Below are 14,315 nucleotides of genomic sequence, written 5' to 3'. Positions count from 1 at the left end.
TTTTACACAATGCATCTACTGGGGGCTCATTAGCAACCGTTTTTAAGACCCTGGGTCTGATTGGACCTCTTCCTAGAGACTTACCAACTTGCTGATCCATCAATTTGCATCTATTTCTTCTCTGGTGATTTATACTTTCACAAAGTTCCCCTCTCCCTTCTATCTCCTGATTTACATCACTATTGGCTTTTTTAGTTTTTTTTAATAATGAAGACAAAAACAAAAGATTTCATTTCATCCAACATTTCCTTCTTATCATTCCTCATTCTCACTCCCTAGATGACTACCTCATTTACTTATTCTTTTCCTTTTTAAATATCTAGATGTACTCTTGCTATCCATTTTTATATTCCTAGTTTCCTCTCATACTCGAAATTCTTCCTCTTGATTAATCCTTTAGTCATTCACTATCATTCTTTATATTCTGACCAATCATCTGACCTGCCACTCATATTTCCAGTTATATACTTTCTCTTTCATTTTGATGCTTTTTCTAACTTTAAGCATAGATGGTATCTTTAGAATCTTTTAAAATTAGGAATATACTTAAATTCTGAGTATTCCAAAATATCCCCTTAAATATCTGCCACTACATCTCTATTGATGTATCCACTAATCTAGTATATTAGTTTATTTCAGCTTTCATGCCCTTATTTAATTTTAAAATGCTGGTCTTAGCCATAATCTTCTCCCTGTTCAAACTGTAGGTAAAATATAATCATATTGTGCTTGCTTCTATCTTTATTCTGAGGTAATTAATTAATCCTGTCACATTACACAATACCAAGTCTATATAGACATTATAATGGAAAGTTTTCAAGCATCTTCAAACTGCATGTTAATTTCAACTCGGTTGGAACCAGAATTTGAGAAATAAGTTATTAATAGAATTAGAGCAAAACTCATGCAAGCAAACCCAGTAATTGCAACCACTGCTAGTTGTACGGCTTTGGCATTAAGATGTTAGTTTTGACTGATTGGAATGAAACTAAATACCAGTTTTGATATATTGGAGTTAAGTGTGATGGGACACCCAAAAGTTAAGAATAGTTTAAAGGCACATAAAATATTTTAAAAAAGAGTAAATATGCAAAAATGAGTTCCTGACCTTAAAACTAGTTATTTCTAATAACACTTCACATAGACAGCCTGATACATACACTAGTTCAACTGGTTTCATAATATTTCTTAGGAGAGATAATGAGAAAAGTTCACCCTTAATTTTTCTGTTTTTCTTAGCTTCCCGAAGTAGTATTTTTTAAATGGCTATTGAATCCATGTAGATAAATTATTCATTTTGGGATCACATACTCTCTATCAAAAAAGACAGAAAATGCTGAACTTGCTGACTTGAAAGAAATGTTGAGAAAAGACATGCTTAAAAAAAATTACATGGATGGCTGAAAATGAAATACGTAATTATTTTACAAAAAGGAAATGCAAGTACAAATAAATTATTAGAGATTCTAGAGGCGGGACATCCCAGAATGCAATGCTTTGTGCAGAATATGGCATTTTAAAAAATTTGATGTGCTTCAAAATTTTGATTTAAATAAAATTTAGAGATTGTATGTACAAAGAAAAGGAATGTTAATAAATTGTTATTGGAATGGGGTGCTTGCTTGTAATCTGTAACTAGAGATTAATTGTTTACAAAATAGGTGTGCAAAATTGGCTCCAGTTGCACCTTTGATCAACTGACTTTCATGACATTAAACAATGATTGAACAGAAATTTCCACCAATTAACTATTAAAAAGATTAAGCCATTTCTTTCCTTCCCACTTCAAAAATCCATTCCTCAGCTATTGACTCCTTTCCCGGCAACTGTCTGTCTGAGACTAAACTGGACCATGCACAACCTTGGATTCATATTTAAAATTAATATGCAGTCAACCACATATTTGCATTATCACCAAGACTACTTTTGCCACACTGACCAATTTTGCACTTGCCTTAGCTGGGTTGAAGAGTGGCAGATGGAATAATTTAAATAAACGTGAGGTGTTGCTGAATAAAGAAACCTTGGGGTGCAGGTTCATAGGTCCTTGAAGGTGGAGTCACAGGTAGACAGGGTGATGAAGGTGACAATTGGCATACTTGCCTTTATTGGTTAGTGCACTGAGTACTGGAGTTGGGATGTCATGTTCTAGCTGTACAGGATGTTGGTTAGGCTTTTGGAATACTACATTCAATTCTGGTCTCCTGGCTATAGGAAGTTAAACTTGAAAAGGGTCAGAAAAGATTTACAAGGATGTTGCAGGGTTGGAGGATTTGAACTATAGGAAAAATAGGCTGGGGCTATTTTCTCTGGAGCTTCGGAAACTGAACTGTGACCTTATAAAGGTTTATAAAGTCATGTGGGGCATGGATAGGGTGAATACACAAGGTCTTTTTCCCTGTGGTGGGGGAGTCCAAAACTAGAGGCGATTTGTTTAAGGTGAGAGGGGAAAGATTTAAAAGGGATCGAAGGTGCAACTTTTTCACGCAAAGGGTGGTGGATGTATGGAATGAGCTGTCAGAGGAAGTGATGGAGGCTGGTACAATTACAGGATTTAAAAGGCATCTGGATGGGTATATAAGGGTTCATAGGGTTATGGGCCAAATGCTAGCAAATGGCACTGGACTAATTTAAGATATCTGGTCAGCATGGATGAGTTAGACCAAAGGGTCAGTATTCATTCTGTACAACTCTGATTTTATGTCTTCACACATTCCTTTGACACCTCTAAATATGACTACTCCAACGTATTTCCAGCTGCTCTCTTAAATCCCGCTCTCTGTAAATTGGGGACCATCTGATACTCTGCTGCCTATTACCTTTCTTGCATGAAATCCTATTCACATAACACCCCAGCTTCAGGACCTACATTGATAATACCTCAATATTAAAACTTACCTGTGTTTTAAAAATTACCTTCATGACCTTTCTCCTCATTACTTCAGATATTTGTACTCAACTAATTCCAATTTCCTTTAATCATTTCACCATTGGTGGCCATGCCTTCAGGTGCCAACTCCCACGTTGTTGGATTCCTTCCTAAGATCTCAGAAGCTCTTTCTTCCATCAAGATGCACTTTTAAACATACATTTCTTTGCCCAAGTTTTGGTCATCTGTTCTAAAATATCCTGTTATGGCAGTGTCCAACTCTGACTTATAAACTGTTTATGTGTAATTCCTTAGGATGCTTTATGAAATATGTTTTTGTTGCTGGTCACTTTTATAGAGGGCAGTTTTGCTTTACACTTAGGACTTCTAGCTTGAATTCACATACTTAAGTTGCTGTGGTGGAATTGTTAATGCTAGCCTCTAGATCTGTAATCCAGTATTATAACTGTATCAAATCAACCAAAACCTCCCACGTGTAAGTAAAGTAAAAAAGCAAGAAGAAATCAACAGCAATCAAGAAACATAGATATAGAGAAGTACAGAGATGAACAAAATACTTGGATGCAGATGGGAAGTGAGGTTGACAGAGCACCCTGAGACTTGCTCCTGAACTTGAATACAAAAATCAAGGCTGACACTTTACTACAGTGTTTAAGGTGCTTTGTATTGCAGATAAGATGTTAAGTCAAGCTAGGCTCTTGTTCCATCCAGGATGGGGACACAAAAGATATCACAGCATGGATTCAAAGAAAAGGCAGCTTGTCCTCCAAACATTGTTTTGTGTAATATGTGTTGAAGGAAACCATTCTTACAAAACACTATTTGGTGATTATCATATTTGATATTTGTGGGAGATGCAATGCACAACTGGCTATCATATTTCCTAGATTGATTGATTGCGCTTCATGAAATACTTCCCATATTTCTCCCTGTTAGTATACTCCCTGTACTCTATTCTGTTATTACTGAATAGCATATCCAAACATGTCATTTCCATGTCTGGTAGCAGGTCTGGTAGCATCTGTGGAGAAATATTTTGAATTGAATATGACTTCTTCAGAACTTTGAGTTGAGCTTAAAAGAAGAGTTATATTCAATTCATTTTTTAAAAAAATTCACTCGTGAGACATGGGGATTGTTGGTTGGCCTGCAATTATTGCACATCCTTATTTGCCCTTGAGAAAGTGATGGTGAGCTGCTTCCTTGAACCTCTGCACTCCACGTGCCCTAGGTTGACACATGATGCTATTAGGGAAGGAATTTCAGAGTTTTGACAGAGTGACAGTGAAAGAAGGATGGTGAGTGGCTTGGAGGGGACCTTGCAAGTCATGGGGTTCCCATATATCTGCTGCCCAGTCCTTCTATATGGAAGTGGTCATGGCCTTGGAAGGAGACATCGAAGGATCTTGGTGAATTTCTGCAGTGCAGGTTATAGAAAGTACACACTGCTGCTACTGAGTGTCAGTGGTAGAGGGAATGGATGCGTACGGACATGGTGCCAATCGAGTGGGCTGTTTTGTCCTGAACGGTGTGTCAAGCTTCTTGAGTGTTATTGGGGCTGCACCCATGCAGGAAAATGGTACTATTCCATCACTCTCCTGACTTGTGCCTTGTACGTGTTGGCCAGGCTTTGGGGATGGAAATGTGTTGCTGGAGAAGCGCAGCAGGTCAGGCAGCATCTAGGGAACAGGAGAATCGACATTTCGGGCATTAGCCCTTCTTCAATGCCCGAAACGTCGATTCTCCTGTTCCCTAGATGCTGCCTGACCTGCTGCGCTTCTCCAGCAACACATTTCCATCTCTGATCTCCAGCATCTGCAGACCTCATTTTCTCTTCAGGCTTTGGGGAGTCAGACTGTAAGTCACTTGCTGCAAAACTCCAAGCCTCTGACATGCTCTTGTAGAAATTGTGTTTATGAGGGAAGTAAAGTTGTGATTCTAGTCAATGGTAACCCTCAGGATGTTGATAGTGGGGGATTTAGTGATGGCAATGCTTTGGTGGGGGGCGGGGGGTGGATAGATAGTCTCTTATTGGAGATGATCATTGTGTGGCAGGAATATTGCCACTTTTCAGCCCAAGTCTAGATACTGTCCAGATCTTGATGCATTTCAACAAAGACTGCTTCAGTATCAGAAGAGGCACAAATGATGCTTTTCATTGTGCATCAGTCAACAGCAAACATCCTTCATAAAGCAGCTGAAGGTAGTTGTGCCAAGGACACTAATCTTGCAGAGATGTTCTGAAACAGAGATGTTAAATCTATTCCTCTCTTTACAGATGCTTCTAGACCAACAGTATTTTCAGTACTCAGTTTCTATATCAAATTTCCAACATTCACAGTATTTTACTTTTATTACACCATTTCCACATCTTTAATTGCTGAAAACAGGTACTAACAGTTCATTATAAGTGACCTTGTATTGATACAACGCATTTCACACACTTTTAAAAAAGAATACTGACCCAAAGGTTAATTGATAATTAACCAAGAACAAATTAACCTGCATTATACAATATATTTAACACCACCATAAAAAGTCCTTCACAGTCAAATGAATTAGTTTTTGGATTGCAGCCACTATTACATGGATAGGTAATTCACACATGCCAAAATCCTCCCCCAAAAAGGCAGAAAAAGGATTACATAATTTTTTTTAGTGGCACTTTATTTTATTTTGATGTATAAACATTGGCTAGAATAACTACCCACATTTCCTTCGAATATTGTCATGAGTATTTCCTGTCCACCTGAACAAGTAGATGACACACCTGACACAAACTAATCTTTGCCAGGCTTATGTTACAGTTATTCAATGCACTAAGTAATCTTGAAATCATAGTGCATCAAAATTAATGTTAACAAAGGTACCTCAGTCATTTCCATAATACTTACCTCTTCTAAAGTGCTGTCTCCAACTTTACCGCCACTTTTTCCATGAGCCTTCAATATCTCCCTTAGCCCAGTTCCTGCACCATGCCGAACCTGACAGAAAAAAAAGAGGTTATTATTGATCAAACTATATTAAAAAAGAACTTACTGCTCAAATACAATTGCTATTTGAACAAGTACCTACAAAGTACATAAAATTTAACTTGAAACCAGACGGTTTGTGAAATACATGCAGAGTACCATCTTTAGAGTTCTGGAATTCACTTCAAAAATCACCCAAAAAAGAAAAAAATTGGGTTTTGATGGTCACTGTTACAACACAGGGTAAACCAGACACACAGAAAAGCTCACCTTGCGCCGTAATCTGTTAAATTTCGAGTGGCAAAGAGCCACCCCAAATATCACTATTTAAAGAAAAATTTGACAATTTTATTCTTTAAGTCTCAAAGAGAATGTTAGACAACAACTATTTCCAACTCCTTTCTTTTAAATCCATCTTTTATCTCCCACTCTACAATACTAGTCCCATCAAAACCCCGATTAAAATTACAATAAAAATATGTTTCAAAGCCAATCAGCTGTGTTGATTCTCCTTTATAGATTTTTCTCTGTAGATTTTCCTGGGTCATCTTTTCTTCGGTCTTCTGCTGCACAAATTTCTTATGGACCAGTACCTTTCAGAGAGCTATTCTGTTAGCAGTTTTGGTGCTTGGCTGGGTTTTGCTGTTCTTCCCTCAACTGTTCAAAATGTCCAATTTTATACCTCAAAACATCAGTCATTTCATTGGCTCGATGTCATCCAAAACAGTAAAATTCAAATTCGATTGGATTTTGGTATCTGGGGCATAACTCAAAATGATCGGCTGAATTTGTTTTGTAGCATGGCAATGCAGTTCCAACTATATGTTTCAACCAAATGTTACATTTTTAATTTTTTTTCAGCACACTCTGTGCCTCTCTAGGTCTGTGCCAGCTTCCACATTCTCAAAGGTACAGTACATACCTACACCTTCATAATACCTTCCCCCTTAAGAAAAAATGAACCATCAAAATGAAAAGATGGCTTCATTTTTCCCTCTATTCCTTAACCATATTACCATGACATACAAATGACTTTAATCTAAATTCATATTAACGTCTTCCCATATACAATAAATACCAATCTCATCTGTACTTTATCAGTTAAATCCACAATAACATTCTTACGACCCGCAACATGTACGATTTGTAAATTAAAAGTCTGTAACATAAGATTCCAATGAAAGAGTCTCATTTTCTTCTCGTTAAAGCGTTCTAAGAATGTAAGAGGATTGTAATCTGTGTACACAACCGTCTGACACAATGTCTGTAACATAAACATTAAAATATTGTAAGGCCAGTACCAACTCAATAGCTCTTTTTTGATCATGGAGTATTTCCTCTGGTAGATGTTGAGTTTCTGTAAAAAGTAACCAACTGGCAGTTCAGTCCCATCATCATCTTCCTGTAGCAGTACAACTCCAACTCAATGCCATTAGCATCGATGGCAACTTTGAAGGGTTTTGAAAAGTTTGGTTTAGCTAAAACTGGTGCAGTGGTTAATCTTGCTTTTAAATGGTCAAATGTCACCTGGCATTGTTCTGTCCACCGAACGTTTGTGTTCTTCTTCAGCAAATCTGTTAACAAAGCCATTACACTGCTGAAGTTTGGAATAAACTTCCAATAGAATCCGCTTAGTCCCAAAAATTGAAACACCTCTTTCTTCGAGGTTGGTCGTGGAAATTCTTCGATGGCCTTCATCTTTGCGTTCCGTGGGGTCAACCCCCCCCAAGACCAATGTTATATCCCAAGAACATCACCACTGCTTTTGCAAATTCAATTTTAAGTTTATTACCAGTTTTGCTTTCGTAGTCATTCAAAGAGCTCTGCCAACTGTACCATGTGATCTTTCGAGGACTTACTACAGATCACAATATCATCCGAATAGACTGCACAGTTTGTTAACCCAGCCACAACTTTGAATTGATATAGCCCATCTGGGGTAACAAGCGCAGAAATGTCTATTGTGGTTCTGTTCACCAAGCTGGGAATTTGTGTTGCAGACGTTTCGTCCTCTGTCTAGGTGACATCTTCAGTGCTTGGGAGCCTCCTGTGAAGCGCTTCTGTGATCTTTCCTCCGCCATTTGTAGTGGTTTGAATCTGCCGCTTCCGATTGTCAGACAAACTGGCTGGGTTAACAAACTGTGCAGTCTATTCGGATGATATTGCGATCTGGAGTAAGTCCTCGAAAGATCACATGGTACAGTTGGCAGAGCTCTTTGAATGACTACGAAAGCAAAACTGGTAATAAACTTAAAAATTGAATTTGCAACACAAATTCCCAGCTCGGCAACAGAACCACAACAACGAGCACCCGAGCTACAAATCTTCTCACAAACTTTGAGCAGAAATTTCTTTTGCGTCTGTGATAAAAGGTACCTGCCAGTAACCACGCAGTAAGTCCAACTTAGTGATGTAACTGGCTTGTCCAACTTTCTCCATATTGTCTTCTAATCTCAGTATTGGATACGAGTCCGATTTTGTTATGGCATTGACTTTCTGATAATCCATGCAAAATCACTGAGTTCCATCAGGTTTGGGAACTAAGAAGATTGGTGAACTCCACTCGTTCTGGCTCGGTTTGATGATTTCCTTGTCGATCATGGCCTCCACCTCCTTCTAGACCTGTCTGGCTTTGAAAGAATTAAGCCGACAGGGGTGTTTTTTTTAAAAATCAGAACAGCATTCTCTATGTCTACTTCATGTACAATAGCATTAGTCCTCTCCAACTGATTCCTGCATATGTCCTCATACTGCAGTAACAAACCTTTCAACTGTGTTCTTTGCTCCTGAGACAGATAATTTACTAACCTATCTCACTCCTCAAGGACTTCTTCATTTTTTAAAAACATATTTTGAGGCACATCAAAATCCACAACATCTGGATTGGATTCCCCACTCTGCAAGGCAGTAACTAACACTTGTTTCTCCAGTTCTCTCTCTCTAGTATAATAACCCTCAGGAATATCCACTGCCTCCTTTTTGGAGTATGCATCATCATGCATATCTTTTATTGTCTCATCTTTCTGCCTTTTAGGACGAAACACTTCTGTCTGACTCTCTCCCTGTTCAGGTTTTTCCTGTACTAATATGTCAAACAGGGTGTCCGCTAACTGAACTTCAACTGCTTCATCTTTCTCTTTAGTTTTTGCTTCGTGCTGTTCCTTTTGATATGGGATCTTGTTACTACACAGTCTGGGAAAATACAGTTTTTTTCTTTTAACTCCTCAGTTTCTTGGTCTTCCTTGGGTTTCTCCACAACAAGGTGTGCCACTTCCATCTTGGACCCTGTTAAATAATTCTCAAACTAGGATTCCTGGAACTGACACTGTCACTCCCATTGTTACTTCCCCAGTCTTGAGTTGGTATTCCAACCTGATTTTACGAAGGGGAATGCTAAATTTCTGTCCATCTATCCCATAAATTACCACACTCTCGGGTAACAGATCAGAGAGAGTGCAAATTTGCTCATCTCTTATTATTAGAGACTGGTTCGATCCTGTATCTCTCAAAATTATAACTTCTTGCCCTTCTCCCCCTGTTTTTTCTGAGTAAACTTTAATCACAGAGGCAAATTCTTTATAGACATCAAGCACTAACTCCATACCAAGCCCCTGTCTAGGCTGTGCACTCTCCTGCAGCTCCTCAGCTTTTATTGGGGTTTCCTTTACTACTTTCACTAATGCCACTGGCTTAGCTTCTTTTACCACATCTTTTCCTACAGAGCCTTTCTTTAAAGACCAGCACTGTGACTTTACATGTCCCACTTTACCACAGTGGAAACACCTGAGGCCTTTCACCACCTTTACAACCTCTTGGGCTTTTTTTTTAACCTGTGGTAAACACTTACCAGTGTTCGCTACTCTGCGTTTCGTAGTTTTGGATCTCCCTTTCTCCCAACTTCTATCCCTCACAGGATGAAATTCTTGCCGGAAGCTTGTTATATGCACCAACGTGTATTCATCTGCTAACTCTGCTGCCCTTCTCACTTCCTTGGTTTTCTCTTCATCCATGTGAATTCTTATCTCTGGAACTGAGTTTTTAAACTCCTTCAGCAGAATAATCTCTCTTAGAGCCTCATAGGTCTTTTTTTCTTTAAGGCCTGCACCCATCTATCAAAATGACTATCTTTTGAACTCAACCTAAGTCTGACCTCCTTTGTGTTTCTGAACTGCTATCTATACGCTTCTGGTACCAATTCATAAGCACTTAAAACAGCCTGGTTGACCTCTTCATAATTTCTTGACCCTTCATCTGACAGCACGGCAAATACATCACTAGCTCTACATACCAGTTTAACTTGAACTAGCGTTACCCATAAATCCTTGGACAACCCCATCTGCCGAGGCAATTTTTCAAATGAAATAAAGAAGGCTCCAACATCTTTCTCATCAAAATGTGGCAGAGTTTTGACATATTTATATATATCACTAGTTTCTCTTTTAAAGTCCATCTTGTTAACTTGACTTCGCTCACTAAATCGCAACTTCTCAAGTTCAAATTCTCTCTTTTTGCTCAGCTAAGAACCTTCTGTCTCATGCTTTTTTCCTTTATTTCTCTTCCTCTCTCTCTCTCTCTCTCTCTACCTTCTACCTTCATTTTCCTCAATTGTAATTATAAAGTTTTTCTAACTCTACTGCACTTGTCTATTTCTCTGACATACCTAAGTGTGAATAATTCCCTTACAATTTCAGCTTTACTTTTGTCCTTAGTTAAATTCAATTCTAACCTCTTTGCTAATTCTAAGAGTATGGTCTTTTCTTTATTTCTAAACATTCTTGGCAAATTTGGGAATTACCTTCAAAGCCAAAAACCTTTTAAGCAACTTTAAAAGCCACTTCTCCTACTTTTAATTTAACCAACCACAAATAACCGAAATTATAGGTGTCTCATCTAAGTTTTATTTAAAGATCTAGGACACGAACTGGCAAGTGTTTAAACCTACTGGGCTTTCTTCTTACCCCAAATCGATTCAAATCTCAGACTGGATCTGTCTAAACATATCGAAATCAAGAATCCGAAACTGTTCAAATCCCGGCAACGAGCCCCCAAACTGTTATGACACAGGTAATTTACACCAGACACACAGAAAAGCTCACCTTGTGCTGTAATCTGTTAAATTTTGAGTGGCAGAGTTATCCCAAATATCACTATTTAAAGAAAAATTTAACAATTTTTTTCTTGAAGTCCAAAAGAGAACATTAGACAACAACTATTTACATCTCCTTTCTCCTAAAGCTATCTTTTACCTCCCGCTCTACAATAATGGCCCGATAAAAACCCCGGTTAAGATTTACAAAAAAAAATCACGTTTCAAAGCCAGCCAGCTGTGTTGATTCTTCTTTGTAGAATTTTCCTGGGTCGTCTTTTCTTCGGTCTTCTGCTGCACAAATTTCTTATGAACAGGTATGTTTCAGAGAGCTATTCTGTTAGCAGTCATGGTGCTTGGCAGCTCTTTGTTGTTCTCCCCATAGCTGTTGAAAATGTCTGATTTTATACCCCAAAACATCAGATCATTTCATTGGTTTGATGTCATCCAAAACAGTAAAATTCAAATTTGATTGAATTTTGGTATCTGGCATCATTTAAACTGATTGGCTGAATTTGAATTTGTTTTGTACCATGGCAACACTGCTCCAGCTATTTGTTTCAACTAAATGTTACGTTTTAAAATTTTTCAACAAACTCTGTGCCTCTCTAGGTCTGTGCTAGTTTCCATGCTCTTAAAGATATAGTACACATCTACACCTTCAGATCAGTCACAAACTGACATACTAGTTCCGCAAGTATTAAATCACTACACAAGGTTGATGGAATACTAGACACAAAATGAAGCTGTATAACTGTAAGCAAAATTGTACTATGTGGCATTGGAATTACAATGTAGAGATCTACATCAGACTAAATTCAATTATTCCATAGCCTCATGCAAATAGAATGACATGCCAAAGACCCGACTATGAAGGTACAATAACACTTACACAAAATCTTCTGCACAAATTTCAAATTTTATTTTGATACTAGTCTAACATTCAATATCAAAGCTGTCCATTTGATATAATGAAGTTGGAAGCTAAGGAATCAGAAATAATTTAAAGATGTTGCCCTGTACATTTCTCAGTTTGGGTTTTCTCAGTATCAGAGACAAAAGTTCAGCCTTTGATCTACGCTCTCACATGTAGCTGACTTACAGAAGTACTAACAGAGGAATGAAGGAAAGGTAGCAAGAACTTGTGTGAAAGTAAATTTTTCAAAAACATGACCTGATGTGAAAACTGGGCCATCCTTTCATTTTATTTGGACTGCTCATTATCCACTGAGTCTTTATTTTATTTTAATTTCAAAACATAATTAACCCAACTCACTACTCCACTGTTAACTGTATAAACAACGGCACTTGTACTTTTACTGAAATTGCACAAACAATCCTGATTTCTCAGGAGGTACATAACTTGTAAACAGAATTCATTGCAACGCATTTTTGCATCTTGCACCTGCTGCATGGGGAATTTATTACTTGTGACTCTTTCCATAGTCACCATAAAAAAAAGCATTCTAGGAACTGGTATAATAGCATGCTTGGTGACATGTATCTGAATAATGACTCTGGCTTGAAAAGGCATATAATAATATTAACAGCATTTAACCTTAATTTTGAGAATTGGTTGCTGACACTTATTAACAATGATTTTAATTACCTCCCATGAAGAGTTAAAAAGGTCGTTGCAAAGTTCTTCACAGAAGCTTTCTAATGGCCATTCATTTGACTAAGTGGAAAAAAAAGTGGTTTGTTAATACACAGCACAGAAATATCCTTTGTATCCTTTAAATGTTGACAAATTAATAAATGGATACTTACGGGATATCATGCAATATAATACAGCACAGGAACAAACTCTTTGACCCAAGTCTGCACTGATTCATAATCATTATTTAGACCTGCTACTTATTGCCAATATGCAGTTTCTATCCCTCTGTTCGCCTCCCATTCATAAGTCTATCAAGGTACATCTTAAATTTTGCTAACACGGCTGCTTCCATCACTTCCACTGGCTGCGAGATTCAAGCATCCACCGCTCTTTATGTGAAAGCTTTTCCTCCCCACTTTGTTCCTAAACTTTTCCCCTCTCAGCTTGAACCTGTGTCTTCCTGTAGTTTCCACCCTTGGAAAAAGCCTCTGACTATCCACCCTATCTATGCTTCTCATAATTTTGTAGACCTCTATTGGTTGCCCCTCAGCTTCTACTGATTTCAGTGAAAACAAATCTGAGTTTATCCAACATCTCCTCATAACTAAAACATCCAAACCAACAACATCCTGGTAAACCTTCTCTATACCCTCTCCACAGCATCCAAGTCCTTCTGGTAGTGTGGCGACCAGAACTGGAGAAAATACTCCAAATATGCCAAACTAAAGTTTTATACAGTCATAACATAACTTATCAACTTTTATATTCCATGTCCAGGCTGGTGAAGGCAAGCATGTTGTATGCCTTCTTGACCACCTTACCCACCTGTGTTGCCACTTTCAGGGACCTGTGGACCTATACACCCTATGAGTATCCGAAAACTCACAGAATTATGGCCATAATTCCAAAAATGCTCCCCCATTGAAACTTTGATCACCTGGCTGGGCTCATTTCCCAATTCCAGTATGGCCCCGCACTCATTGGACGATCCACGTACTGTTTCAAAAAACCCTCCTGGATACACCTAACAAATTGCTCCCAATCTAAACCCCCAGTACTAAAGCAGTCTTAATCAATATGGGTGAATATTGATTAGCACCATAACAATCCCATTATTTTTAACTCTTTTCAGAATCTGATTACATATCTCTTCCTCTATCTCCCGTTGGCAGCTCGGACATGCGTAGTACAATCCTAGCATTGTGACTGCACCCTTCCTATTCCTGAGCTCTACCCACAATGCCTCAATACAACATCTCTCCAGGTTGTCCTCCCTCAACACAGCTCTGGTATGCTCCCTAACAAGTAATGCAAGTCCTCCACCTCTTTTGCTTCCTCCTCTGCCTCATCTAATATCCTGGAACATTAAGCTGCCAATCTTGTCCCTCTTTCAACCATATCGCTATGGTAGCAACAGCATCATAACTGCATCCGTTCATCTAGGCTCAGAGTTTATCCGATTTGCCCGTTAAACTTCTCGCTTGAAGCAGATACAGTCTAAGCCTCCAGTTCCACTGAACTTAGCAACAACCTCTCCTTGACTGCTTTTCCTCTTAGCTATATTTGGTTTACTCTCAAGCTCTTCCCCAGTCTCTAGATTTACTGATCTACTGCTCTGGTTCCCACCCCCGATACACTGGTTTAAACTTTCCTGAGCAGCATTTTCAAACTTCCTGGCCAGGATATTGGTGCCTCTCAAATTTAGGTGCAACCTGTCCTTCTTGTACAGGTCCAACTTTCCTCGAAGAATCCCAATAATCCACATAT

At 38.4% G+C, this 14,315-nt stretch overlaps 1 protein-coding gene across 2 annotated transcripts in view; it reads right to left on the bottom strand.

Annotated features, from left to right (window-relative positions):
* The window catches only part of btaf1 (B-TFIID TATA-box binding protein associated factor 1), a 127,297-nt gene that overhangs the window by 58,622 nt on the left and 54,360 nt on the right, over positions 1–14,315 (bottom strand). For both annotated transcript variants that reach the window (XM_043712509.2, XM_043712510.2), the window contains exons 8-9: positions 12,558–12,626; positions 5,785–5,874 (exon numbers count right to left, since the gene is read on the bottom strand). In XM_043712509.2, coding sequence (XP_043568444.1) covers positions 5,785–5,874; positions 12,558–12,626 — 159 coding nt within the window. The remainder of the gene's footprint in view (positions 1–5,784; positions 5,875–12,557; positions 12,627–14,315) is intronic.

The sequence above is a fragment of the Chiloscyllium plagiosum genome, unplaced genomic scaffold, assembly GCF_037043375.1.
Source record: "Chiloscyllium plagiosum isolate Xiang-an unplaced genomic scaffold, Cpla_swu_hap1 HiC_scaffold_22, whole genome shotgun sequence".
Taxonomy (NCBI): Eukaryota; Metazoa; Chordata; class Chondrichthyes; order Orectolobiformes; family Hemiscylliidae; genus Chiloscyllium; species Chiloscyllium plagiosum.
The sequence above is the reverse complement of the archived record's forward strand: the minus strand, read 5'-3'. Positions and strand labels throughout refer to the sequence as shown.